The sequence below is a fragment of the Sceloporus undulatus genome, chromosome 8, assembly GCF_019175285.1.
Source record: "Sceloporus undulatus isolate JIND9_A2432 ecotype Alabama chromosome 8, SceUnd_v1.1, whole genome shotgun sequence".
NCBI classification, from domain to species: Eukaryota; Metazoa; Chordata; class Lepidosauria; order Squamata; family Phrynosomatidae; genus Sceloporus; species Sceloporus undulatus.
Genome location: NC_056529.1, coordinates 9,387,458 through 9,415,186, shown reverse-complemented (window position 1 = coordinate 9,415,186; position 27,729 = coordinate 9,387,458). Strand labels below are relative to the sequence as shown.

Sequence of the window (27,729 nt, the reverse complement as noted above, 5' to 3'; positions counted from 1 at the left end):
CTGATTGTGGGAGGAATTAAAAGGATAGACCTTGCTTTGTTCCTCAATTGGATTCTTCCTTACATGCCTGCCTGCCAAGAAGACAGCTGTGGGGGATGCCGAGAGTTGCTTTGCCTGAGCAAATGTCTATTTCCAGTTAACCAGTTAAAAACAGTTAACCAGTTCGATCTCAAGTGACATAAGTCTGTCTCACACTGGTTGCAAAAGTAGGAGAGTTGTTGATAGAAGAGAAATTATTATCTGAAGCTTTGGGAAACGAATAACTCCCCCTCTAACAGCTGTTAGTGGAGAAAGGGTTTTGTGCATGTGTGTGTGTTTTGTTGTTTCATTTCAGTGTCTTCTGGATAACAGCCCAGTGAAGGTTAAAAGAGCACATACAGACATGCCACATACATCCGTCTGAAAAAAGTTGTTTTAATTATTATTTATTTAGAAAATGTGTTACTGCCTTTTGTAAGACACCAGTAATAAAACCCAGGTAATGTACTTTAATATAAAATTCTAGTGATAAATACAATGAAACTGAAGCATGGGTCTCCATTCATAACAAAATCCTCACAAATGTTTTTGTTAGGATAGCCATGGAGAGGTTTAGTTAGCTTGCCATGGAAGTGGAACAAAGAGCTGGGAGTGAGAGATCAAACCAGATATCAAGGAAAGGTTGTCCAGGCAAAGAGTAGTGTGTGCGACTTCCACAGGAAAGGAAGGGAGGAGACAACAAAAAACGCTAGAAGCGGTAACCCTCTATTCTGCTTCACATTGCAGGGGGCAGGATGGGAGGTTACATGATTCAGTGATCCACTTTTTGAAAATCACTGTGAATAGAAAACCATCATGTCAGGAAGAAGGCTGCCTATAATATTGCTCTTCTTGCCTATCGTACTGCAATTTACAAAACATTCTTTCCATATGGAAAATCTGATTTCAGGGATAACAGTCCTATTGATAGAATCAGTCCTATTGATAGAATCTCCTTCCTTGGAGGTCTTTAAACAGAGGCTGAATGGCCATCTGTCAGGGATGCTTTGATTTGGATTTCCTGCATGGCAGGGGGTTGGACTGGATGGCCCTAGTGGTCTCTTCCAACTCTATGATTCTATGATTCTATGTACCCTTCTCTCTGGCGCACTAACTTCCTAAAAGCATGGATTTCCTCTTAGATGGAAGGGTGTTTACTGTACACCACATCCACCCCAGAACCTTCCAGACACAGGTGTACCATTTCAGTGAGACATCAGCCTCTGTCTAAGGTGTTGGAAAGGATAAAAAGGTGAACCCTTTGGCTTATGTTTGTGTGTATAGGTTTAATCTGAATGCTCCAAGAGGGGCTTGTCCCAATGATCTGGATAGGAAGAGGTCTGGATGAAGGGGAGCAATTGTTTACATAGGACAGTGATGGTGAACCTTTTAGAGACCCAGTGCCCAAACTGCAACCCAAAACCCATTTATTTATTGCAAAGTGCCATGTCCCTCTGGCTTTCTAGTAACAAACTCTGGCGCAAACTGTGCTGGGGTGATGGCACGTGTGCCTATAGAGAAGGCTCTGAGTGCCACCTCTGGAACACGTGCCATAGGTTCGCCATCACTGACATAGGAATACATGGACAAGTGTGGGCAAATACTGTACACTTGGCAGTCTGGATTTCAGTACATTTGGCAGCCTGGATAATTAAAGTTTGGACAACAGAGGTATATTGCCAAATTGAATAACTAAACGAATAGGATCAACAGAAGTTTAATGCAGTTTTGGAGAAATTGTGCAACTGAGCAGAGACCATGATGATGTAATTGAAACTATTTTGTGTTTAATAGAGAAGGCCATCTGTTCTGTCTCTTGGCATCTTGAAGGCTGCTTTTAAGGGTTCTATTAATCTCTCCCCTCCTTAATGGGAGGTCTCTAGAATAATTAGGCTGCCGTCAGTTCCTGAGTCCTCAATAACAGACAATGCAGTTGCTGGCTGGTTATGTAGAAGAGCCACGTGGATTCTGCCAAATGACAGCCTTATTAGCTGGAATAATTGCAGCAAAGCTGTTTGTGGGCTGGGCTGGAAGTGGATATTGAAGTGAGCAGTTTGGGAAAGAAGAAACAATGTGTGCCTGTGTGGTTGTGTGCAGCACAAATTTGTATTTAGGTCAAGTTTTGTAGAGTTGTAAGCATTTCATAGTTGGATGATACAGATCTGTAAAGTCTGCCTCTGTAGACTTGTTCCTATACAGTACCCATAAATAGTTTCATCAGGGTTAATTCCTTTAAAAGAAGAAGAGACAAAATATTTTTGCATACCCCCTCCCCCCAAATTTATACTTGTTCATAGAGATTTTTTAAATTGCATACATTGCTCTACTGAATTTCTCACATCAATGTCTGAGCAGTGTCCTGCATACATTTGACAGTGCATATTTTTCTTGGTGCACTCAACAGATGTACACATTTTCCCCTGATGCATCCACAGCTCTCCTTCAGTGTGAGGAGTCCAGGATGCAAATTGTGTCTCACTTGTGGACATTTAGGGAGAAACCTTTCAAACATCAGACTGAAATTAGATTCCTCATACTGCCTTTTAAAGCAGCGTCTCAGGTCTGTTCTCTGCAGGGTGTTCCAAATTAAAATGCTGTTTATTTTGTAGGTGCCAAGTCACTGAATGTGCTTCCAGGATATGGGCCACCTTAATTTCAGAGCGATGTTTTAGAAACGTGCTTGATGTTTACTTTCTCCTTGTGTCCCTCAGATCTGTTGTACTGTACCCAGGCAGAATGGAATGATGCTTAGTAATTGCGGTTGTCTGTCACTGTGTGACGGATGTGTTACTTGTGGCAGTCATCTTAGGATCTTGGGGCTGCTGATAGGTTGCACTGGCAGTTAGCATTGACTCTGGTTCCAAATATGGGCAACCCCCCCCCCCAATAAACATTCTGCAATACAAGTCCTCGATGGACATAGCCCAGGTTAAGACCAGAAATAGCTTCCCAGCTGTTTTCATATACAGTATTTACTACGCCAAAATCCAAGAACCGTTTTCTTGATGATGGTGTGTAAGGAGCTTTCCTGTGCAGCCATTGCCAGCTATTAATTTAATTCGATTTGAGCTTTCTGTTCTTTCCAGAGCATTAGTGGCAATTTGGCTCATGCAGCCCTGTTGTCCCTAGCTCCTTTGCCAAGAAGGCATCTTGCTTTTGGCAGAGCCAATGTTAATCAGTGTTTGGCAGAATGCAAAGACCCAGTGAGCTCATAAGCTTGCAGCCTGCCTACTGCGGGCTTTGGGCATTGCAAAATCAGTCGTGTAGTTGAACCAGGGCTCCCAGCTTAGAGCTCTAGGATTTCTTGATCAGTAGGGGTGATGATATTATCTGCCACTTTGCTTGGGCTCCCTTGTTACCTCTGAGCAATCCTTACATTAGGTGGAAGTGAAATATTTTTCCAACCATGAGCTGTTGCTGTTCTGAAGAAAACAATTTAGGGATAGCTTGATCTTGAATGACTGCTGTGAACGCTTAACTTTGCAGAAGACCTGGTTCTGGTGGAACTGAAAGCTAGAACTGTTCTCTTGATATGAATCAGCACAGCTTCCTGAATTTGGGGGCTATCTTTGTGAGGGGGTAGCTGTTAGGATGAGCAGTTGCACCTCAAAAATTTCAACCATGTCACTGTTCAAAAACTGTCTTGAATCACTCGCGGAAGCAATAGAAAGACCCAGATTGCATGGAAACTGAGTAGGAACCTTTTTTAGTTGTGCAGAGTCATCAGTTACGAATTACGATTTACAAGTAACATTATTGCAAAAAACTCAACAATGCATGACTAAGGATTCTGTAGGGTGTGAAATGGGAGGGTGACACCATGAGTTACTGCACCAGGTGACACCACTGTCCTGAAGCATTTTAAAGGGAAGCAGATGAATGCCATAGCCCCTTTCTACCAAAAGATAGGTGTTTGTGGAGATGTGGTGTCACCCACCCCCCTTTAGGGTGTCACCTGGTGCGGTCTGCACCCCCCGCAGCCCCCTAATGACACCACTGCCCTTACTGTATAGTGGGCTGGCTGGTCTTACACCAAGAGCACAACACTGGCTGAGGCTTTTGGGAGTTGTACTCCAACCCATCTGGAGGCTGTGGTGCCCAAGCTGTGCTCTTTAAGGGATTTTGGACTTCACCTCCCAGAATCCCAGACTATTGGCCAACATGGCTGAGGCTTCTGGGAGCTGAAGTCCAAAATCTCCTGAAGGGCACAGTTTGGGGACCACTGAGGTAGAAGATGAATGCACTAAAAGCTCAGAACAGGAGGCAGGCGGAGAAACTGGGGAGGGGGCTGGGAAAGATTGCAGGACTCTCCTCATTTACCCATGAATAAAGCCTTTCTTACATTCACAGTGGAGTTTCCAATTGAAATGAAAGCTTTTAGCATCAAATGATTCTTCAGAGAGAAGTCTTTTTTGTGTGTGAGGGCTTCTGTGGAGTAGAGGAGGAGGAGGTCAGAGCCAAAGGCATTCTCAATTTAAAGGGTTGTCTCCCACTGAAGACAAGTTGGGAGGGAGCGGTGCGAGGCCAGAATGAGCCCATTAACCTTAGTTGCATCTCACAGAGGCACACACACGCTTGTCACTGTGTTCTCCGGGGAGAGATGGCATTTCCTGCTCCAGTTCGAGGCTGTCTTCTGTGGTTGGTTGCAGTTGGAAGAGAGAATAGATTATAAAGTGCAGCATGAATAAATGGTTAATCAGTTGCTAGTCCAAGGAAGGCATGAACAGATTCGGCACTTAAAAATAAATTACACAAATAAAAATGCTATATTGGCATCATTAGTTCTGATTTTAATTGTTGTGGTCTCCCCACCCGACCCTAGTTTTTGTTAAGCCAAAAGAGGCTTTCAAAAGAGCAGTCCCTCCCCCTATTCTGCACTGATATTGTGTAGTTGGCTGGCTTTGGTTTGTTTTCTTTAAAGGTAAGGCTGATGAGTACTGGTAGATCAGATCCTATGCTACCATCCTGTCTTAGCTTCCTTACTTGGGAATGAGTGCTGCTGAACTCAGCGGAGATGTAATAGCTGCATCGTCTTGCTTTCCCATACCTTGGATCAAACATACAAAGGAGACTACAGTCAGGAAATAAGAAGACTAGGAATGGGAGGAGCAGTGATGAAAGAACTAGAAAGAGTACTAAAGAGTAAAGATATACAACAGAGTATCAAAGTTAGAATTCTCCAATCCTTTCTATTCCCCATCACCATATAGAGATGTGAGAGCTCGACAGTGAAGAAAGTGGAAGGAAAGAAAAGCAACTCATTTGAAATGTGGTGCTGAAGAAGAGTGGTGAGAATACTGTGGACAACCAAAAAGACAAGTGGGTTCTAGAAGCCAAGATGATTAAACTGAGGCTGTTGTAATTTGGTTACATCATGAAAAGGAAGAACTCATCAGAAAAGACAATAATGCTAGAAAAGGTAAAAGACAGTAAGAGGATGACCACATGCCAGATATCTGGATTCTGTTAGGGAGGCCATGGGCCTAAATCTACAGGATCTAAGGAGAACATTGGATGATTGGGGGGGGGGGGGACTTGGAGATGTCTCATCCACAGGGTTGCCATGAGTCAAGGTCGGCTTGAGTGCAGCTAACCAACAACCAAATAATTTTGTTTAAGACTGGACTGCTTATAACTACGAGTGGCTCACAGAAAGAGTAATTCTGGAAGTAAAATCTTATATGGCAATATTTTATCACAGCCTTTCTAGGTTTGGAAGCCAGCCTTTAAACATTTCCTCCCCAAGAATAGGCTTCAAAACAGAAGGAGGGGAGACAGGTTGCATTGTCAACCAGTTGATTACCTAGCAAAGCATGCTGTTTGTTAGACTGTTGGATATTAATTAAAAATGAGGCTTCTCAAATTGGGCACTTCCTAGACACACCGGACAAAACTGCCATAATCACAGCCTGGTTGGATATGCTGGGTCCAGCACATTGGCAGAGGGCTCACTTGGACATTGATGAAACGCAATAGCATGCATATCAGCCTTCATCATGCTCTCTTCTGCCACATCTCCTGGGTCTCTTAACCATTCCCTTGATGGTTTCTCTAGACTGAGCAAAGTGGGATTTTGTGTGCCTTGATATCTGTCCCTTTGACCATGCGTGACTTACTAAAATCGGTGAAGCTGATTTGTGGTTATGTTTGAAAAAGATGTTGTATAATTGTAGAATTAATTACTGTAAGCTGCATTTGGGACACGATGGCTAAATGTAATTTCCATGTTCTATAATTTTGCTCTATAATGAGTGAGCAATACACAGAGGAGGCAGAGATGGACCACAGCACATGCTATCACTGGATTATTGAATACCAGCTTTTCCATCCATTATTATAATCCATTTTGACCTTCCATTTATCCAGGAAGGGGTTTTGTTATTTCATGGTTTTGCTCTTGGAAATAGTGGTTTGTGTACATCCCTAAGTATTGAGAGAGAAGAAGGTACCACCATCTTGTATTTGGAAGTGTTGTAGCAGTTTGGCTTATCCAAACACTGCCCTCTAGTGCAAAACTTGGGTTTAACTCCATTTCTAGAGTTTAGGAACATAGGCTGTTGTATTGTACTACTCAGAATATTGTTTTATCTATTTGATAGCTAAGTATTGTCTAGAGTTACCATTGTGATTTTGGACAGATATATGTGCATTTAAACATTTAAATAAACTTTTGAGCCATGCATGTATGCAGAGGTACCTTGTTCCTCAATTCTGCAGTTGCATCCCTGGACTGAGGAGGGTTTTATACTTGGCTTTGATTATTGGATCTTGGTATTCTCATTGATCCCACAAGCCTTAAGTTTGCCTGCCTCTTATATAAAGGACAAACAATTCTATGTATACAAAAGCCAGTGAGTCATAAGTGGTTAGAGAGATAGACTGGGGCTGAGAGATACAGGTTCAAGTGCTTACTCAGTCATGAAACTCACTGGGTGACCTTGTGCCAGTCAGTCTTTCCCAACCTATCAGGAATGTTTATGAGGAGGTGAGCCATGCATACCATGTTGTGTTTATCAATAGAAAGAGGGATATAAATGTAGCCAATAACTAATCATTCTAGTCACCCTAGAGTCATAAAAGTTGCATGGTTCTTGGGCCATTCAGCCTTGTGAGGATAAAATGGGGAGGAAAGCCATGTGCACTGCTTTGAACTCACCAGGAAGAAAAACAGGAAATAAATTTAAATAATAAATGAATAATAAATAAATGTTCTTTATAGACTAATGCATAGTGCTCTACCAGTTTAGGAAGTGAAGGTAAAAATAACCACCAACAAAGAAACATGACCAACTTGTCCATGAGTGTCTGATGCTGCAAGGCAACAATAAGCATCCCACCTTGATTCATCAACATGGACATTCAGAAAAACACAACTGAATTTTGATTTTTTATTTGGTCTATTAAGATTTTCTTTTCTTTGCATCTAGTGTGACAAAGCTACACATCACATTACTTTCATCTTATTTCTTTACCTACTCATACTACTTCACCCGTAGACTGTTGGGGGTTGTTGTAGTCTGTCTTTTTCTTCACCAGCAGCATTCCCACTCACCTCTTCTCTCCCTCTGGCACTACTGCCACCATCAAAGAGAGAAGGAGAGTTCCTCAAATGTTTCAGGACTGGCTTACCAAATCCGGATATAGGTGGTGATCTCCAGGCTCTAGGGCTCCCTCCTTGATGTCATGTTATCAAGTGAAAACTCTTAAGTTCCATCACCCTTTTGGAAACTGACTGCAAAGACTTTGCACTGTTTTGCTAATTCTATCATGTTTTAATGAATATATTTTAAATGGTTTTAATGTAACAAATCAATTAATTAGATTTTGACAATTCTTATCTGTATGTTTTTATCTATTCTTTGTTTTAAGTTTTATAAGTTGTCCTGAGTTCTATGGGGAAATGTGGGATACAAATGAACAGAACAACAAGAGCATAAATACAGCAGGCTTGGTATGCCTTATTCAAAATGCTTGGGGCTAGAAATGTTTCTGATTTTGGATTATTTATTTATTTATTTATTTTGGAATATCTAGTGGAGATCTAATGCAACTAGGCCAAGAAGTGGTCCCAGAGCAGCAGTGGAGGCAGCAGCAAGTCTCAGCTTCCAGGAACATATTCTTTAGGCTTTCTCACCCGTGAGGAGCCCACCAGCTCCTTGTGAATGAACAAGCAGGAGCCCCACAGCTGCTGCCACAAAGGTGGAAGTGGATGAAAAAAAATGTGCACCTGGTGGCTGGCGCTTCTTGCCCCCTTTACTGCTGCCCTATGCAATTTTATATATAACGGTCTGTTGCATGCCTGTATTTTGACTGCAGCGCATTGCATGAGGTGAGGAAATCAAACATTTTGGATTTTTGGAGCATTTCAGATTTTAGATGTTCAGATACGGAATATTCAGCATGTTATAACTATTGCTTCTACTGCTACCTGTTATTGGTTGGCATCCTGATAGTAACATACACAAGTGCAAGTTAATCTTACACATGTGTGTGTATGTGTGTGTGTATATATATTGTTTGTGTGGAGATTGGTTTTCCTTTTCTCCATCCACAATGACCAAAGGGCATCCCACAAGCCCACTGTAGAGCTGCTGAAGTTCTCCAGCAGCTATTCTGCACCTGTTGGAGAGAAGGGAGGGGATCATATATAGGATTACATCAGCCACTGAGACCTTTGAAGGAGCCTGGTGGATCTCAATGCATGATGTACTCACTTTACATCTGTCTACTGGGATGTAGCTAGATGCTGCTGTGATCCTTTCATTCTTTATCAGGCATGGAATGGTCATGGCTGGATGGGTGGGTAACAATTCTCAAATAGGTCTGGGGGATGATAAGTGGCACAAAATAAATGTAGTTCTGTATGGGGAGCTATTACATGACACTGAGTTGTGCAGGGTTGCTGCCATTCTCAGCTAAACAGGGCCAGTCCTGCCATTAAGGAAAATGAAGCAACTGGCCGGCAGCAAATTCCAAAGGGATGTTGAAGGCTTCTATGCCATGTGAGGCCAGAATTTTCTCTACCCCCTAATGTAGTCTATGACCCTGAGGGAAGTAGAGGATGCAATTCAATCTCCGGTCTTGGTTCAGCCACCAGTCTGGTGAATAAAAAATGGAGGGGAGAGGAATGCATATCCTGTGTTCCACCTCAGGCATCAGAATATTAAGAGCAGATCCCACCTCCAAAGCCATTAAGTCCAGGGACTAAAATTATACAACTGCATCACCTCTCCTTTCCTTTCTTTTGTTTTGTCTAACAAAGATTTATTGAAAACGTGCTTGTGTGTTATTTCATTTTAGTCAGTCCTTTAAAGAGAGAGTGAAATGCTGCTGTTATGGCATCCAGCTGCCTAAAGATGGTGCCACAAGAGAGAAGGAGTGTTCTTATCTCTGACACCTTAAAAGAGTTGGTTTGGGACTGCTTGAAATTGTCTGAATGCAGCTGTGTCGCTTCCGGATGACAGTGTGGTTTCTGAAGCCTTCCACCCTATTCTGGGGGAGACCACTGTTCATAAACGCCGAGCTTGCACAGAAAAAGTCTGTGTTGTGGAAAAGGCACTAGCTGGCTACAGAATTCAAGACTGAGAGGTTTGTTGATGGTACTATACATACCAGCTCAACTGGAAACGTGGGACATGGGTGTGTTTGTGCATCTGTAGGGTGATGTGGGTTTCAGCTCAAAAGGAGCAGTCTGTGTTTTCTTCCAGTTTAGTGTACTGGAGATTAACAGTGGTTGCTCTAAGCTCCAGGAGAGGCTTGCAGTTTCCTAACTGCAGAATAATTGCTCAGGGATATTTGTTGAAATTTTTGAGGGCAAGTATACAATTTCAACATTTGGAGGAAGGACCCACACCCCTGGAGGTACCACCAAGAGGAGGATGCAGTCACTGTCACTGTATGTCAGGGTGGGAATTTTGCAGCACTCCTGATGATGCTGAAGTGCAGTTCTGAGCATTCCTCAACATTGGCTAGGGGCTGCTGAGAGGTGCAGTCAGAAAACATCTGGAGGCCCACATGTTTCTCAAAGAGCCAATATGGTGGTTAGAATGTTGAATTAGGACTCTGGGAGTCCAAGGTTCGAATCCCCACTTGGCCATGGACACGCAGTGGGTGACCTTGGGCAAGTCACATTCTCTCAAGCTCAGAGGATGGACAAATTTTACCAAGAAAACCCCATGAATAGGTTAGCCATAGGGCCACCTTAAGTCACCTTAAATCAACACCATGATTTCTACCCCTGCTTTATGACATTCAGTTAGGAGCCTCCAGTGAATTGTTTCAGTAGTTCTTCCACATTATAGTATGCAGGATAGCAGGCAAGCAGGAAACCTTTTCCTTTTACAGAATGACAGAAGCTTCTACTTGAAAGCATTGGGTTGTGTGCCAGGAGGCATTTGCATGGTGGTATTCCCCCACCCCTTCCCCCCTTTTGCTTTTGCTTTATGCCTGGGACAGAAATGGAGCCCCTTGGCTTTTGTCCTTTCCCCATGAAAGCTACAGTTTTAACTGCATGTGTTTTTTGCCTCATTGCAAAAAGACCACCTCTCCCCGTGGTGCACCACAACCTCTTGAAGTCTTTTTAAAATCAACTGAGGGCACTGTTTGAACAGTTCAAAATACAAAGCCTTTGACGTATAAAGCCTTGTAGGCCTTGGGCCCAGGTTATTTGAGTGACAGTATCTCCCTGTATGAGTCCATTAGAGTACTAAAATCATCTGGAGAGCCCCTTCTTTCTGGGCTGCATCAATAGAAGTACAGTGTCAATCAAGGGAAGTGATAGTGCCACTCTATTTTGCTTTGGGCACGTCTCACCTGGGCATCACAGACAAGACAAGATGGGGAGCTTAAGTTGTGAACAGACAGGCTCTGGAACTCATATCTGGCTGGCTCCTGTGCTGTTTATCTGGATGCCCTGCCTCCCTGTTCAGGGTAAGGCAGAGGATGGAGAATCTGTGGCCTTAGAGCTGTTGCTCTTTCATTTTTTTGTAGGAAGATGTTTGCTTGGGGTTCTTCTTAAACTTTAAGTCTTTAAGACTTAAAGAAATGGAGGAGGAAGAGTTATCTGAGTACAAAGGAGGACAGAATTGCTCTCTCTTTTAAATTATTGAGCAGAAGAGAATGTTGTGCTAGGTGTGGCTTTTTCAACCTTGTGTGACAAGACGCAAAACATTTTTAATGACACACACTGTTTTATGTAGCAATTTAAAATATAGCTTCTCTGCACAGCTTCAGGGGATGGGGATGGAATGCAGGGAGACAAAAAAAAACCACACACCCAGGTATAATGTGGTAAGAAAAAATTGCTTTGACACCAGTATAGCAGTTTGGGAATAAAAGTAGGCATTGTGGCTAAAAAAGCAAAAGAAGCACTTCCTAGTCTTCAGTCCCAAGAAGCTGTTGGACTACAACTTCCAGAATCCTCACCCTATATTAGCAGTGGTCAAGGATTCTAGGGGTTTTAACCCAGTGGCATCCGGTGATCCAAGTTTGGAACAACTGGACTAAAGGCCTCAGATATTCTAGCTCAGCTGACCTTTAAAAGAAGAAGCATAGTTCAGCCGTAGACAGCGCTGGATGCCCTTGGGCAGCTTCCCTCTCTCTTTCTGAGGTCTCTGTCCTCTTTTTTCTCCCTCTCCCCAACCAGAGGCAGGGATCCCTCCTCTTTCCTCTCCACGGCTGTGTGGCTTTGACTCAGCCTGGGAGCAGCAGGAACTGATGTGGTGATCTCAAACAGCATGCAGGAGTGTGGGAGGAGACAGACTGCCCTGTTTGGCTGGCTAGCTGGCTGAGGAACTGAAACTCTTGTCCCTGCCATAGACCATAAGGCAAGGATGAGAGTCAGAAGCACTGGCCACTGGCACTTGAGACTTTGCCTCACTCCTCTGAGAGAGTAATGCTCCGACTCCAGCTTCAGAATGAAAGGGAAATACAAAGGTAAGGTTGTTCTTTGTATATGGCTTCTAGATCGATGTGCTGGCATCTCTGGGATGCAGGTCTTGGAGAAGTGACTTCTGAGCTGTTGTGGCAGAAGGGCTTTGAGCTATTGAGTCCAGGAGGTTTTCCTGGTCCATACTTTACTTCTGCTGGGAACCTGGGAAGGCAGCCTTAGACAAAACATGGTGTTCCTAGCTGTCCCCAAATCTGCATAGTGGCATAAATATTGACCTGCTTGACACAATTCTCTTTTTCAGGCCCACTGCTGAGAAGTGTTAATACATACCATCCAAAGAGACTCCACCACTCAAGGGAGTCTGTTCCAGTGTAAAACAGCTCTTACTGTCAGGAAAAGAGATTCCACCTCAACATCAGGAGGAACTTTCTGACATTAAGAGCTGTTCGACAGTGGGACATATTTCCTTGGAGACTGCCACAGGCCTGTTACTAAGGACTGGAGTGCAGCTTTGGTGTGGCTTTTGGACTCTTAGGACGCATGCATCATTGAAATACCATATCTCCAAAGTGACTCGAAGCAGCTTTATTTTGGCCTGTCTGTAACAGGCCACAGTCTCTTCTTTGGAGGTTTTTAAACAGAGGCTGGATGGCCATTTGTTGGGGGTGCTTTGATTCTGTGTTTCTGCATGGCAGGGGGTTGGACCTGATGGCCTTGGTGGTCTATTCCAACTCTATAATTCTATGATTCTACTAAGTCAGGCACTTGAGCCTCAAATGAGGGCAGCTGGTGTGACATGAAGCTACTTGGCTTATTAAGGGGAAGAAAAGCTTTGAAAGCAGATGGGCTCTCTGCCATCCAGGATGTTCTGAGAACTTTGGGAAAAGGTAGGGGGCTTTGTGGACTACCAGTTCCCCCCACTGCACAAAAGCTGGCTGCAGGATCCTCAGTGTTGTGGTACCAAAAATACACTGACAGGGCCTTTTTAGTGGTGTACAGTATCTTCAGTTCTAAAACTCACCTTTCCAGATTAATTTCCCGGGTTCCAGTATGTTTGTATGCAGGATTATAGCATCACTTTTCATGGCATGCATGCTATTATCTTTGCTTAATGATTTGTGGATTTGTCATATTGTAACTTACTGTGTTTTAATTCCCCCCCTCCAAGTTGCCCTGGGCTGAAAAAAGTGAGTATAAAATATTATAAAGATCAAACGGTCGGGGAGAAATAAGTTTAGGCCATGGGGAAATTCTAACATTTTCTCATTTGTGCACTCTGGATCTGGTGCTCAAAAACACTCATCTTAGTGTGAGACAAAGGATGGTCAGTCTGCTTAGGCCTTTATTATTTTATAAGTACCATGACAAGAAAATACTAACACACACACACACACACACACACACACAGTCCAGTAAACAAACCTTAATTATGCCATATTATATAAGGGACACCATTTTACTATGCCATTGTATTTAATAGGACTTGAGCATTCACGGATTTTGGTATCCATGTGAGTCTTGGAACCAAGCCCTAGCAGATACCAAGGGCCCAATGTACTTGCTAGGGAGTCAGCCAATAGGTGTTGGATCATGTAGCAATGATAACAGAATGGGAGCATGGCACTATTGAATAATAAATGTGTTGGTCTCTGAAATATGTCACAAGACATTGTCCAGTGTTTTTTGCCTGACCTCTTTGTGTTATTCACTGCCTAAACTCTTTCCTCTCATCCTTCCTTAGTTATCTCTAGGGCAGCCTTCCCCTACCTGGTACCTTACACAGCTGCTTGATGGTTTCTAGGAGTCACAGTCCAAATCTTGCAGGAAGCACTCCCAAGTATCTTGGGAGTGATAGTGATACTAGCCAAGTCTCATGGCTGGTATTGTCAGATACCAGGCAGGTCACCTGGAAGGTTGCCAGATGCAAGGACTGATGAATGCAAGAAGGGGTGTGGCACTGTCCCGGAAATAGTTAGACAGGTGGATGTGCAGAAATGTACCAGTAGCAGAGTGGAAGAAGTCAAAGTGAGCCTTGCACTGTGTTGCAATTTATCCCCAGAGGCTTGGGTTCAAGTCAAAGTTTGGAAACTTACTTTTTAAAAAGTAACATGTCTCATTATTCATAAGGCTTTTAAAAACAGTTCATTGGTGGGTACTCATTGCAATGTTAAAAGAGTAAGTCATTGCATTCCTTATTGCATTGCTGTTTACTTTTATGCTAACTGTTAATTATAATTTTCTAAGATATAAAATTGTGGATTGATAAATGAATGGCACAAAACTAGGAAAATCAAAATATCTCTAACAATGCCTTTTATTACTCATTACACAAATAACCTTGTCCCCACTTTGCAGAAAATATACAGGGGTAGCTGTTTTGGCCATTTATCAAGTTCAAACAATAATCCACCAAACAGTGGTACCTTTATTGGCCAACCATAATGCACAATATACTTGTTGCAAACTTTCGAAGCTCCACTGGCTTCTTCGTCAGGCAAGATGTTACAAAACAAACAGGACAAAAGAAATTGGAAGTGTTAGTAAGATGCCTGCAATGTGTTGTTCCTGTCCTTAGTTAAGATGGTACTAGGAGAGTCTCACTTGTTACCTTATTCTTGAAATATAAAGGGGGAGGCTTACGCCTTAGACAAATGTGGCACTTTCAAGTTCTGTTATAGGTCCCTGCTCAGTTTCAAAGCTGATTGGGTGGCCTTCAATACTTATCTTACAGGGCTATAAGAACAAAAATACACTTCCCTGAACTCTTGGGAGGAAGGGAGGGGTGCTAATGTAATAAATGAGTATTTTAAAGAACCATGGTGTATCATCTTGCACAGGAAACTGAGTGCCTTAGACTACCATAGTGTTTCTGGTGGCGAATGATGCCAGAAAAAGGGTGTGGGGCTGAACAGGATGTTAGGGAAGACAGGGCCTCTCTTACTAGTGTCAGCAGTGAATGGTGCCTGGTTTCTACAGAACTTTTTTTTTTGTTTTTGCCTTTGCTCATTAGCTAACCCCTGGATATTGTTGGTATCCTTCCTGGATGCACAGATTGCTGTATGGAGCACAGAAGCCCTCTTACTAATAGAATCACAGCTTTCATTTGAAGGGAAGAGCAATTTTTTAGCCCAGAGCTAAGTGTGTGACTTTCCAGATGTTGTTGGGCTGCATCAGCTGTAGGAGCCATAACCTTTGGTGAAGGTGGCTGGGAGCTGTAGTTCAAAAGCATCTGGCAGGTCATACATGCCAAACTCTGTTCTAGCCATTAAGATTGTTGAAAGGATGTCGCCAGCCTCTGGAGTCATTATGCCAAACATTTAACTCTGACTCCATTTCCTTTGTTTTTTACTATCCGACTCTGACTCCTTTGTAAATGATAAATGTATATTAATGAGCGGTAATAGATTGTACTGTAGTAAAATGATAGCACAAGGCGTTTCATCACCACAACCTGGATCACCAGGCTACTTAAGTAGATAGAACATAAGATGTATTTATTTGATAAGTATAAAAATATATATACAAATGATATATTTTCCATTTATATTATATTAATATAAGTTATTTTGGAGCTGCAGTCCATACATATCTGCCCACTCTGGCTCCATCTAGAATTCCTTCCAGCTCCACAGCCCTGGGAGCTAGTGGTATTCAGAAACTGTTGAATTGTAGCTCCTGTTATCCCTTTATATTGGCTATTCTGGCTGGAGATGATGGGAACTGCAGTCCAATTACAAATGAAGGCTCTCAGGTTCTCCAGCCCTGGCATATAAGCAGTGCTCCATGATTTGTAGTGTGCCTTCAGGTTGTTTCCAACCTATGGTGACATTAAGGCAAGTCTATCATGTGGTTTTCTTGACAAGATTTCTTCAAAGGGAGTTTGCCTTTGGCTTCCTCTGAGGCTGAGACTTGTTGAAGGTCACCCAGTGGATTTCCATAACCAAGTGGGGATTCAAACCATGGTTTCGAGAGTCCTAGTCAAACTCTCAAACTACTACAGCACACTAGTTCTTGTGTGTCATGATATTACACATTAAAAAGAAGGAAGTGCTTCATTGCCCTACATCTATTTATTTAGCATATTTTCATCTCACTGTTGGTGTGGAAGCTCCTCCAAGGTAGTTTACCAATGAATATTTTACCAATAACAATAATAATAATTCAGTGGGCCCTCCACATTCTCTGGAGTTAGGGGTGCAGGACCCCTGTGAAAGTGAGAAAAGGTGCAACTAAAAAACACCTGAGAGAACACCTCTCTACGAATTTCTAGGTCCTCCAGCACTACTCTAAGGTCATTTTCTGGCAGAGGACTAGAAATTCCTAGAGAAAACATATTAATCAAATCCATGAATAATCAAGTCCGTGAAATTCAGAGCCACAAATGTAGAGGGCCAACTGTGGAGTCATTATGCCACTCATTTAACTCTGACTCCATCTTTGTTTTTCTACCGTCCGACTCTGCAGCGAAGCAGGAACCACACTAAATAAGCATCAGCACCAGCACGGTAACTTAAGATATGGCTACTACATTCTTACTGTGCTAACTTCATTGTGTAGGTGCAATGATTGGGTAAGTGTTCAAACCCTTGAAGCATGAGTTTCACTTGACAAGTGACCCAATGTTGACAGCAGGCAAGTGCACATGTTTTGAGGAGCACTGAAAAATATTCATAGTCAGCTAAAATTTGGGATGAATAAAATTAGAATTAGTATATCTTTCTTGGTGAGAGCAAGTGTGGTGTAGTGGTTTGAGCAGTGCATATGATTCTGGAGATCAGATTCAAACTCCGCTTAGCCATGGAAACCCACAGGTTGACCTTGGCCAAGTCACACTTTCTCAGGCTCAGAGGAAGTCAAAGGCAAATCCTCTCTGAACAAATCTCGCTAAGAAAACCCCACTTTAGGATTGCCATAAATTGGCTCTTTTAAATTTCTTGGTCTTCCTTGTCATCACAGCTAGAGAAAAGAATGCAAAATTAGTATATAACTTTTAAAAATTAATATTTTTAAAAGCTGTATAGTCTGGCCATTTATAGAGATTGTGGGATTCAGCTCTTCTTCAGATTTTTGACTTCATCTCTGTATGAGAGATAGAGGGAGACTGAACAAACAAACCCAGTCCTTGCTGTGCCCTTTCTTTGCTTTGCTTTTCTTTTTAACCACAAACCTTCCTGCTGCTGCTTCTCTTGATCTCAAGCAGTGCTTGGTTTCAGCTCTCATGCTGCCAGTGCCAGCTGTTTGGTAATGACCAGTGTTGTACTTTTTGGCTCTGAACCTGTCTTCGGTCAAGTAACACATGCTCTCTTTCTCTCTATCTGTTGGCACACAACCTGCTTTCAGGGTTAGAAGGAGGACTACGGCAGGGTCAACAATACATCCAGGCAAGTGGGAAAGTGATTTTCCTTAGTGCACCATCCCACATCTCTATTGCTTGCATTACCGGGTAATTCTTGTCTTCTGAGCTGATCTCTTTAAGGTTTCCTCCCTGCCACACTCCCACGGTTTTTCCATTTTAAATTGCTACTTACTGATAATAAGAACCCAGAAATAAACACTGCGGATGCAGAGCAGCTGAGGAGGCCTCTGCAAGGGTGCTTTAGCGCTGACTGCCTCTTTGGCAGGGATTTCTTAGGGCTTGTGCCCAGCCTGCCTGCAAGGGAGCCCAGCCAGCTTCCTTGCAGGGAAAGGCTGTGGTTAGTAGTTCCTGCCCAACTGCTACATATACAAAATCAGGTGTGCTTTAAAACATAACCAGATCCCTCTGGTAGAATTCAAAGACATAGCTGTGTTAGTCTGGAAAATCAATATGCAAAGGGATCTTGCAGGAGAGACCAAGTGAAAGAGAGAAGTTGGTAGGATGAGCTTTTGTAGACATGAGCCTACTTTATTGGATGCATTTGGTGGAGTGGAAAGCCCAAGGACAGACCTATATAGCAGTCTTTGTGTGAGAATGACCAATACATTGTGGTAGGGAAGGTTGCCCATGATAATTTACCAGTCTAGTTCAGAACTCTTGGTAAAAAGGATGGTTTGTATTTCAGTGGACCTTTAGTTTCTGTTGAGGTTTAGTTCCAGGACACCCCCCCCCCCCCCCCCTGGGTACCAAAATCCATGGATGCTCACGTCCCATTATATGCAATGGAATAGTAAAAAGGTGTTATTTATATAAAATGGCAAAATGAAGGTTTGCTTTTTGAAATTTATATATTTTTAAAATATTTTCAAGCCATGGATTGTTGAATCCATGAATAAAGACTTTGTGGATATGGAGGGCCAAGTGAATTACAACAGTTAATAAAATTAAACATCAGTTCTATAAAAACAGTTTAAAATACCTTGAAAATACATTTAAAACATAATTAAAAGCATACAAAATAAAAACAAAACACACTTTTCTGCCATATGATTAAGATCAATCAAAGGCCTGCCTAAATAAAAAGGTCTTAACCCGCTGGTGGAAAGAGAGCAGGAAGGGAGAATTGTGAAGATATTATAGAAGTATAAGAGTGACGGTGTGGAATAGTGGTTTGAGTGTTGGACTAGCACTCCAGGAGACCAAGATTTGAATCCCTGCTCAGCCGTGAAAACCCACTGGGTGACCTTGGGCAAGTCACAGTCTCTCAACCTCAGGAAGACAATGGCAACCTCCCCCCCCCAACAAATCTTGCCAAGAAAACACTGTGATAGGTTCACTTTAAGAGTATCATAAATCAGAAACGATGTGAAGGGACATAACAACAGTAACAAGGGTGATGGGATAATGTTCATGCAATGCTGTGAACATTTATTTTTAGGTCTTAGGAAGACACAAGCATTAAGCCGTGGATGACATGACCAACCATATCAGAAGAGGAAATGAGAGTTTGTTTCCCAGTCAATAGAGGTATCTGAACTTGGAAGAGCAGTGGGATTGTGTACAGTACTACCCTGGGGAAATAATGGGGCTGGTGTCCAAAGGTTGTAATAACTCTTTTAGCTCTTTGTCCAAATTGCTTTACAGTCTCTATTTCCTGCTTTCAACACCTGAGGCTGCTCACTGTTATTCTCATTTTAGTTATGGGGAAAATTTAACTGAGACAAAGAGGTAATAATGACTTAACTAAGAATCATTTGCTGAATTCCTGGCTGAACAGGAGTGCACCAATTCACCATCTGGGAGTTCAAATCTCCCTGGTGGAATTCATTTACTTTGGGTCTAAAACAAGGTAGTGTCTGGGAAAGTGGACTGCAGGAAAGAAACTTCAGCTAATAGAGCAGCTGGATCTAGCTGGTGTGACTATTGCTTGGCATGGCAGGAAAAGCCCGTCCCAAGCACTAGAACTCTGCACACCCTTCTTTGAAATGCTTGAGAGGTAAGCAACTGCTTCCTTCCATTGTTTCTGCTCTTCCTTGCAAGGATTTTGCCAGACAGGAAGGGGGAGGCTTCGCCCTTTTCTTTAAAAAGTGCAATCACTTCTCTTCTAAAAGCAGTCTTGCTTTTCCTCCAAGGCATTCAACCCATTTTGGTTTACCTTTATCAGTGATGTCACCGCCCAAAATACTGCTCTTTCAGGAAAATTTTAGTTATTTTGTGACTGGAAATGGTGATCTAGATAGTCTTGGATTTTCCCACATTCCAGCTCCAGAGTGCAGCTCCCATTATTTTCAGTCATTGACTGGAGCAGGGAAGAAGGATGCCAGAGCTCATAGGCAGCATAACCCATCATCCAGTATTACAAGCAAAGCATATGCATATTATCTAATACAGAGGGGTCCCTATATAGGCTGCTACCCCTTCTTCTTGAGTGATAATTCTAGGCCCCCCATCTACTTCTTGATATTACCATGCTACTGAAAATTCAAAACAACCAATCTAACACTATAACATTAAAAAAAAGTGTATGTATTTCACAAATAAAACTTAACTTTGTAAGACAATTTACAGTATTTAATATATTTATCTAAGAGCCCTGGTGGCACAGAGGTTAAATGCTAGTACTGTACTGCAGTCACTGTTGTGAGTTCAATACCAGCCAAGTGCTCAGGGCTGACTCAGCCTTGCATCCTTCTGAGGTCACTAAAATGAGTACCCAGCTTGTTGGGGCAATTGTCTTACACATTTTAGACTGCTTAGGGAGTGCTTAAGTGCACTGATAAGTGGTATAGAAATGTACTTGCTATTGCTATCTATTTGAAAAAAATACATTTACGTCTCAGTCTATAAAACGTTGTCTTTATGGTTTTAATGGGATGGATGTGCTTTGGGCAAAGGTATTAGTTTTTCGGCATCAGCCTGGGATGTACTAAGGAGAAATTTGAGATCATTCTATAATTTTCAGTCGGTTTTTTTGCTTGGAAAGAAGCTGGGCAACTGCATTGAATCCTTGCTCTAGTAAATATGATGTTGGGAAAGTAATACATTTTGATATTTGTTCTACATCATTTTAACGTTGTGTTCATTTTAACTTTGTGCTACAGTTCATGGTAGTAGATGTATTTTTTTTAAATCAAAAATCTTGATAATGAGTTTTTGAAATCTGGCCTCATATTCAATGTTATTTTGGAGTGAAATCAGTTCTTCCTCCACTATTCCTATTTCCTCATTGCTGATATCTAGGAATGGATGGATCACCCACTCTGGTATTTCAAGCAAAATCAATCAATCAATCCTGAAATCTATCAGATATGTCTTTGTGCAGCTCATCCAAGTGTTCACAATAAACTAAGAGGTTATCATCTGATACATACTTAGAATCATAGAACTGGGAGAGACTGAAAGGGCCATCCCGTCCAACCTCCTGCCATGCAGAAATACACAGTTAAAGCACTCCCAACAGATTACTATCAAGCCTATGTTTAAAAATCTCCAAAGGAAACTCCACCACACTCTGAAGCAATGTATTCCACTGTCAAAAAGCTCTTACCATTAGGAGGTTCTTCCTAATGTTAAAGTGGAATCTCTTTTCCTCTAGTTTGAATCCATTGCTCCGTGTTCTAGTCTCTGGAGCAGTAGAAAACAAGCTTGTTCCAGTTTCAATACATCTTTTCAAAATGTAAACATGGTTATTGAACCTGATATAGAGATTACTGTTTCCCTGCAAATATTAGCAGGAGAGAAACAATCCTGTTCAGGGCCTCTGGGTGGGAAAGGTTTTAAACTACCGGTACTCTCCCAATTCTAACCCTTAATGTCTATGGACAGACTTACTCTCCATAACCCTGTATACTGTAGGATCAGTTGGGGTGGATTAAGGGTGCAGGGAGAAATGTGTATGCCACACCACCCCAACAACCAGTATGGCATGTGATCATCAGGACCAAAAAGGTTGCCCATCTTTGCTGTATGTCCATATGCTGAGTGTGAGATTTTGTGTATTTCTTTCTCTCCACCCTCCCTGATTCAGTTTTTTATTCAGTCTTTCCATTTCTTTCTCTTGGGGCCTATGGAGGGTGGAGTGTATTTGCCTGAGTCTGCTTTGTTGGTATTGGGAGCTGATATGGGAAGCCCAGGATATGGGTGGAAATACACAGCTCAGTGCTTCAGTTTCACATGAATTTGCCCTAGACTCTCTTACAGAAAGCTTTGTTTATCCCTCCTCCCATCCAGATATCCCTGAGTTGTGACTCATCACTTGACTTAGCAGAAACCTTGCCATATCCTATGAGCTGTTGAACCAGCTTGCTCTCTTTTAGAAGTTAGAGAATCAGCAATTAAACTTGGAACAGACTCTTTTGAATATCTTCAGATGGAAGGGGGGTGCAATCTAACCCAATCAGATATAGCTATTCCCTGTTGAAATACTGCACCAATTTGGAGCCAGCATGGTGTAGGGCAGTGATGGCGAACCTATGGCACGTGTGCCAGAGGTGGCACTCAGAGCCCTCTCTGTGGGCACATGTGCCTTCGCCCCAGCACAGAGTTTGCCAGAGTTTGTTACTAGAAAGCCAGAGGGACATGGCACTTTGCAATAAATAAGTGGGGTTTGGGTTACAGTTTGGGCACTCGGCCTCTAAAAGGTTCACCATCACTGGTGTAGGGGTTGAAGTGTTGTCGTAGGACTCTGGATACCATTGTTAGAATCCCTGCTCAGCCATGGAAACTCATCGGGTGACTCTAGCAAGTCACAATCTTTCAATCTCAGAGGAAGGCAAAAGCAAACCTCTGAATAAATGTTGCCAAGAAGCCCCATGATAGGTTTGTCTTAGGTTTGTCCATAAATTCATAAATCAGAAATGACTTGAAAGCACATAACAACATCCAACTTGTTGGGAGGGGGACTTGTTTTCCCTCTTAGAGCTCATCTGAAACAGTCTTAACTTTGGAGACCTGAGCTGGATCTGCATATGAAGTGGTTGAGAATGTGTGGACATTCATATGTTGGACTACCATTTCCATCAGTCCTAGCCATTGATAAGGTATGATGGAAACTGCAATGAAATAGCATCTGGAGGACTGCACATTCTTCATCCCTTCTCTAAGCCAAAACCAATGTCAAGGAGAATGTATGTGTCAATGCAGGCTTTTCTTCATTTTACACTGAATATCTCTGTCCCCCTTATCCAATAATATGTTCAAGGTGACTCACAACATAACATTAATAAATGTATTTAAAAGATAGATCAATATAGCGTGAACAAGGAAGATGGAGGAAGAACAGGGGAAAGACAAATTGCTTAAAACCAGGGTTTTAAATATGCTGTGTATCGTCAAAGCTTATAAAAAGGAAATTCTCCATCTTCTCAACATGTATCTATTAATTTACAGTCAAGTTGTGTGTTGGTAAACACACCTTGCTGGTTTGACAGCATTCATTGTGAAAGGTGCTATTTGTCACTCCTCCTGATTTTTTTGTTTGCAGTCTTCATGGAACAGGTTTTTTTAAACACTGTACAGGCTTTAGGTGTGCAATGACTTAATTTTTTTTTCATTTTGAAAAAACAATGTAATAAAAGAGTATGGAAAGTCTGCAGTTTCTCAGTTTTGAAACAAATAGTTAAGAATAATTGAAAGAAAAGCACATATAGGTTAAGTCTTCCTTTTCTAAAATGCTTGGGACCAGAAGTGTTTATGGTTTGTTTGTTTTTAAATTTGGTCTACCTGCATTTGCATATATGTACATGAGATATCTTGGAGATGGGACCCAAGTCTAAACACAGAATTCATTTATATTTCACATATAGCTTATACTCATAGCCTGAAGGTAATTTTGTACAATATTTTAAAAAATTGTGTATGAAATAAAAAATTTGTACATTGAATCAACAGAAAGCAAAGGTGTCACTACCCCAGCCATCCATGAAATATTTTGTTTTTTGAAGTATCATGGATTTCTGAATTCCAGATAAGGGAGGCTCATCCTGTAGCAGAAAACAGTAAAATGTTTCTAAGGTTCCAGGACCTCCGTGGATTATTAGGGTCTTATATTTAGGCTATATGTCAAAAACATATCTGTGGGGGGAGGAATTGCTGAGATAGTCCAAATTAATGATTTGAAAACTGACCTAAGAACAAATAGATGCCAAGCTCAGAAGAAAGGAGTGAAGCCATCAAGTCCATCTTGGATCACTGTAGTTTCTCCAACTATTGCAGTTTTAGAATATGGGAAAACCAGAATGATTTGATGAACTGGCTCCCTGAATGGGGAGAGGCTACTGCAACTGCATCAGGTTTCCCCTTCTTTGGCATCTCAATGTGAGTCCTGTAGAGTTATGTTTCTTGCCATTAAATGATAGAAGAGATGGTGGAAGAAACTGGTGGTGGTGGTCTCCTATGCCCAGCCTAACTGTTGAAAATGAAGCTGAAACCATGGAATTTGTTTCTCTCTTAAAGGGCAATTCCCCTATCATCCTGGGTTACAGATGGCATTACCAGTACTTTAACTGCTTTTAACACAGAGGTTGCTGAGCAGTTTGAAAATGCCATTTTATAAAATGGGAAGAGTCCAAGCACATCTAGCAAAACTCACAAAGTCTCATAGACCTATTTTTAAATTACTTTCCCATAATGAAAACTCGCACATCATTGTTTTCTGCTCATTTCCTGGGAAAGTACACATGACAGAAATATGACACTTTACCATGTTTGACCAAGGTATCAGCCCCATTCCTCCCTAACATACTTCTGTTGCAAGTTGTGTTCCTGTTGTATTTGCTCACCTGCCTGTAGCCTGCCTGACAGCAGCACCTCGTGAACTCCCCGCCTCTGCTGTTGGCAGTACCAGTTGCTGATTATCTATGAAATGCCAGGAATGCAAGAGCAGAGCCCAGCCCTATAGGGAAAGCCCTGGGAAATGTTCTGGCTGCTATACAGTGAGTCCATTCCAAGTATTTTTCTAAACCTCAAGGACCTGAGCAAAACCACTGCACCCCTAGACCTTGTCCCTGAAGTGAGATTGATTTGGATTTTCAAATATTGCTTCCATTGCCTATGGCTCCAAGGATCTTGTTTTTCCCCCCTCAGCACTCGGCCCTAACGTTGCTTTCCAGGTAGGTTCTTGGGATGGGCATTTCCCCTCTTATCCATACTTTTTGTTGTTGTTGTTATCCACCCTCGACCCATAGTGACCCTTGAAACATCTCCAAGACTCCCTATGCTCCACTGCTCTGCTCAGGTCTTGCAAATTCATACCCATGACCTCCTTAATAGAGTCCATCCATCTAGCATGCTGCCTTCCTCTCTTTCTCCTTCCCTCCACATTTTTTAGCATTATTGTTTTTTTCCAGTGGGTCGTGCCTCCTCATGATGTGTCCAAAGTATGACAGCCTCATTCTAGTCATCATGGCTTCCAGAGATTTCTGGTTTGATGCTCTAGGACCAATGTGTTTGACTTCTTGGTTGTCTGTCGTAACCTCAGCACTCTTCTCCAGCACCTCATCTCAAATTAATTAATCTACTTTCTTAACTGTCCAGTTAACTGTAAACTTGGTGTTTACATGGAATCAAAAGTCCCCATTTCATTCATCCACAAAGGCTGCATACAAGAAGATTGGTTCTTGGCTTTGTTACCTGGCCTTCTTTCTTGTGCCGGCCAGATGAGGGCATCCTTCTCCTAATTCCTGAGCAGGCCAGCCGTCCAAACTGTGCCGACTTGGCAAGGGAGCTGTTGCCTTGTCACCCTAGCTTTCAATCCATAAATATCTGCTGAGGTCGGTGGGGGCAGCAAGACATGGCTCACTTGATCTGATTAAACAGCCCCAGCAGAGAAGAAGGTAATCTGCCAAGGCCCTTCTTGGGATTAGAGCTCCTTCGTAATGAGTTTAATTGGGCCAGTGTTGCCCTAGAAACCAGGGCTGAAGCTGAGAGAGAGAGTTAGGTCTGCCATTGTGGGGTTGGCTTCTAAACTGCATTGCGCAGTGCCTTGTACTTGTGTCTCGTGGACCTGGAGAACTCAGAGCACGGAGTTTGTCTTCTAGTGCCTGTAATTTTCTTCTGAGATGCTTATGGACCAGGACCCACCATAGAGAGTTTGGACATTGTGGTCACAGTCCTGAGTGGCAGGGAAAATGCTGCGTTTCCTGTTGGCTGGAAGCTGATACTGACTCCCTAGACTGGCCATTGTTCAGGTCTGTGTGATTTTAAGGGTAATGTGAAGAACTCAGGGTCTTTTGTATGGGTTGCTCTTTTGTCTTTTGCCTGTTACGCTGGCCACCAAGGCGGCAGACAGGTGTGGACATACGGGCACGGTAATGAGTGTGTGCTTTTTGCTGTGTTCTCAGTTTCCTGCTTCCTCTCACTGGAAAGCATTTGTAAAGGAAATGGATATACAGTATAGGATTCCAAATGGTTCTTTGCATTACCTCTCCTTTCCAGCCAGATGTGTCAGTGGGGTTGCATGCTCTTGGAATCCACAAGAGGATCCTTCTGGCAGGAAAAATGTTTTAACTTATATTCCTCCCTGGCAGTTTGCTATATTTTTCCCCACTTCCCTGAAAATGTGTATGTCTTTTCCTGAATTAATAGCCTTTGTAGGTTGATATGATGCCTGAAACTCTGCCTTGTTCCAGCCATGGAATGGAAAGTGTTTGGGGGATTTATCCCACATAGGACAGACTTCCTCCTCTGTTTCTGCTACAATCCTGTCAAATGCCAGTTGGAGGCAGGCCTTTAGTGTTCTCTCTCTTTCTTTTCCCAACTATATCATTCACAGTGTAGTAAATTGTGCAAAGTAAAATATTTAGGCAAACCTGTTCTTTTTTGCATATTGTACAAAAGTTGCAGAATTCAGCATCATCTGGTGCAGACTTCAGTGTTTCTCTATCTGTGTATGGCATAGATACACCAGGGTTCATACAGTGCTCGAAAAGAACTGGTTACTGACAATCTGGAGCGATATATAAACCAATTACAGAAACAGCCACCATCTCCAGTCCTGGGAGCCCTTTGTGTGGCAATGTTATCCCTGCCCGTCTGTTCGGTGCCATCTGCTTCTCATGGATGTACTAGTCCTACCTAGCAGATAGTCCTAGGAAGAGCTGAAAAATCTAAAACTGTAGGAATGATGATTGAGAGATCAGTGAGTGGAAGATTGTTGGAAGTTCTTGGCTGCTTCTTCCCCAGACTACTCTTCAGCCCCTTTAAATCTGAGTTTGCTGTCCAAAGTGAGAATGTCTTTAGAGCTGGCAAATTGTTTTCTCTTGAGCTTAGATCAATTTAGCATAGTATACCAATTTCTTCCTCATTGTATTGTATAGGCTTCAGCTACTGATAGTCACAGCCATGTTAGAAACAGCACTTTGAGATAAATGTGAGTAACTCTTAAATCTTCACATTCAATTTGTGTTCACTATGTTGATGTTCCCTTTCCATGAGTTGGCCCTTACTTACTGTTAGGCAAAATGAGGCAGCCATCTCAGGAAGCAAATACTCTTGGCCGTTCTTTGGTTTAAAGGCAGCGTGAAGTTTGCTATCCAGTCTGTCCTGGTGTCCCATAAACTACTGCTTCACATGTGGTGGAGGGCACTATCACTATCAGGAGCACTTGTTATCAGCTTCGGCTGATACGCCAGCTGCGCCCCTTCCTGGAGCAGGGAGACCTTGAAACAGTTGTACATGCGCTGGTCACCTCTCGATTGGACTTCTGTAATGCGCTGTACATGGGGCTACCCTTGTGCCAAGTTCAGAAACTTCAACTTGTACAAAATATGGCAGCCAGGTTAATTACAGGTACTCGTCGTACCGATCACATAACACCGGTTTTGAAATCCCTTCACTGGCTGCCAATTAGTTTCCGGGCAAGGTACAAGGTGTTGGTGATTACCTTCAAAGCCCTACATGGCTTGGGTCCAGAATACTTAAGAGATCGCCTACTTCCATACTGTCCGTCCCGCACTCTAAGGTCCTCGGGGAAGAATCTACTTCAGCCAATAAAATCTAGGCTAAGTTCAGTCACCCAGAGGGCCTTTTCCATCGCAGCTCCGAAGCTAAGGAATGACCTGCCGAAGGAGATCCGTGACATTTCTACTCTTACAGCCTTTAAGAAGGCTCTTAAGACGGATCTCTTCCGGCAGGCCTTCCCTACCTAGTTCTACTCCCCATTTACTGTGACTTATGTCACTCTGTCCACCAATTCTTCTCTTAAATTTAATGAGAAGAATTACATTAAAATTAATTAAAATAAAATCCTTGCCTCAAGAAGAAGAGCCCTCCCTCCATGACATCATCATCAGACCTGAGAGGGAGTGAAAAAGAGAGGCCCAACTTCCATCAGGCCTAACTGTGAATGTACTCACTTTGCTCTCTTTAATTTTATTGTATTTTATTTATTTATTGTATTTTATTTTCTTTATTTTTACTGTTGTAACCCGCCTGGATTCCTTGTGATTGGGCGGGCTATAAATAAATC

General features: G+C 42.4%; 1 protein-coding gene across 5 annotated transcripts in view; it reads left to right on the top strand.

Annotated features, from left to right (window-relative positions):
- RIPOR1 (RHO family interacting cell polarization regulator 1) overlaps positions 1 to 27,729 on the top strand; it is an 82,352-nt gene that overhangs the window by 26,101 nt on the left and 28,522 nt on the right. The window contains exon 1 of one of the 5 annotated variants that reach the window (XM_042437644.1): positions 11,795 to 11,952. The exons of the other annotated variants lie outside the window; for them this stretch is intronic. Coding sequence (XP_042293578.1) covers positions 11,934 to 11,952 — 19 coding nt within the window. The 5' untranslated portion in view covers positions 11,795 to 11,933. Of the gene's footprint in view, positions 1 to 11,794; positions 11,953 to 27,729 lie in introns of those variants that run through there. 5 annotated transcript variants of the gene reach the window in all.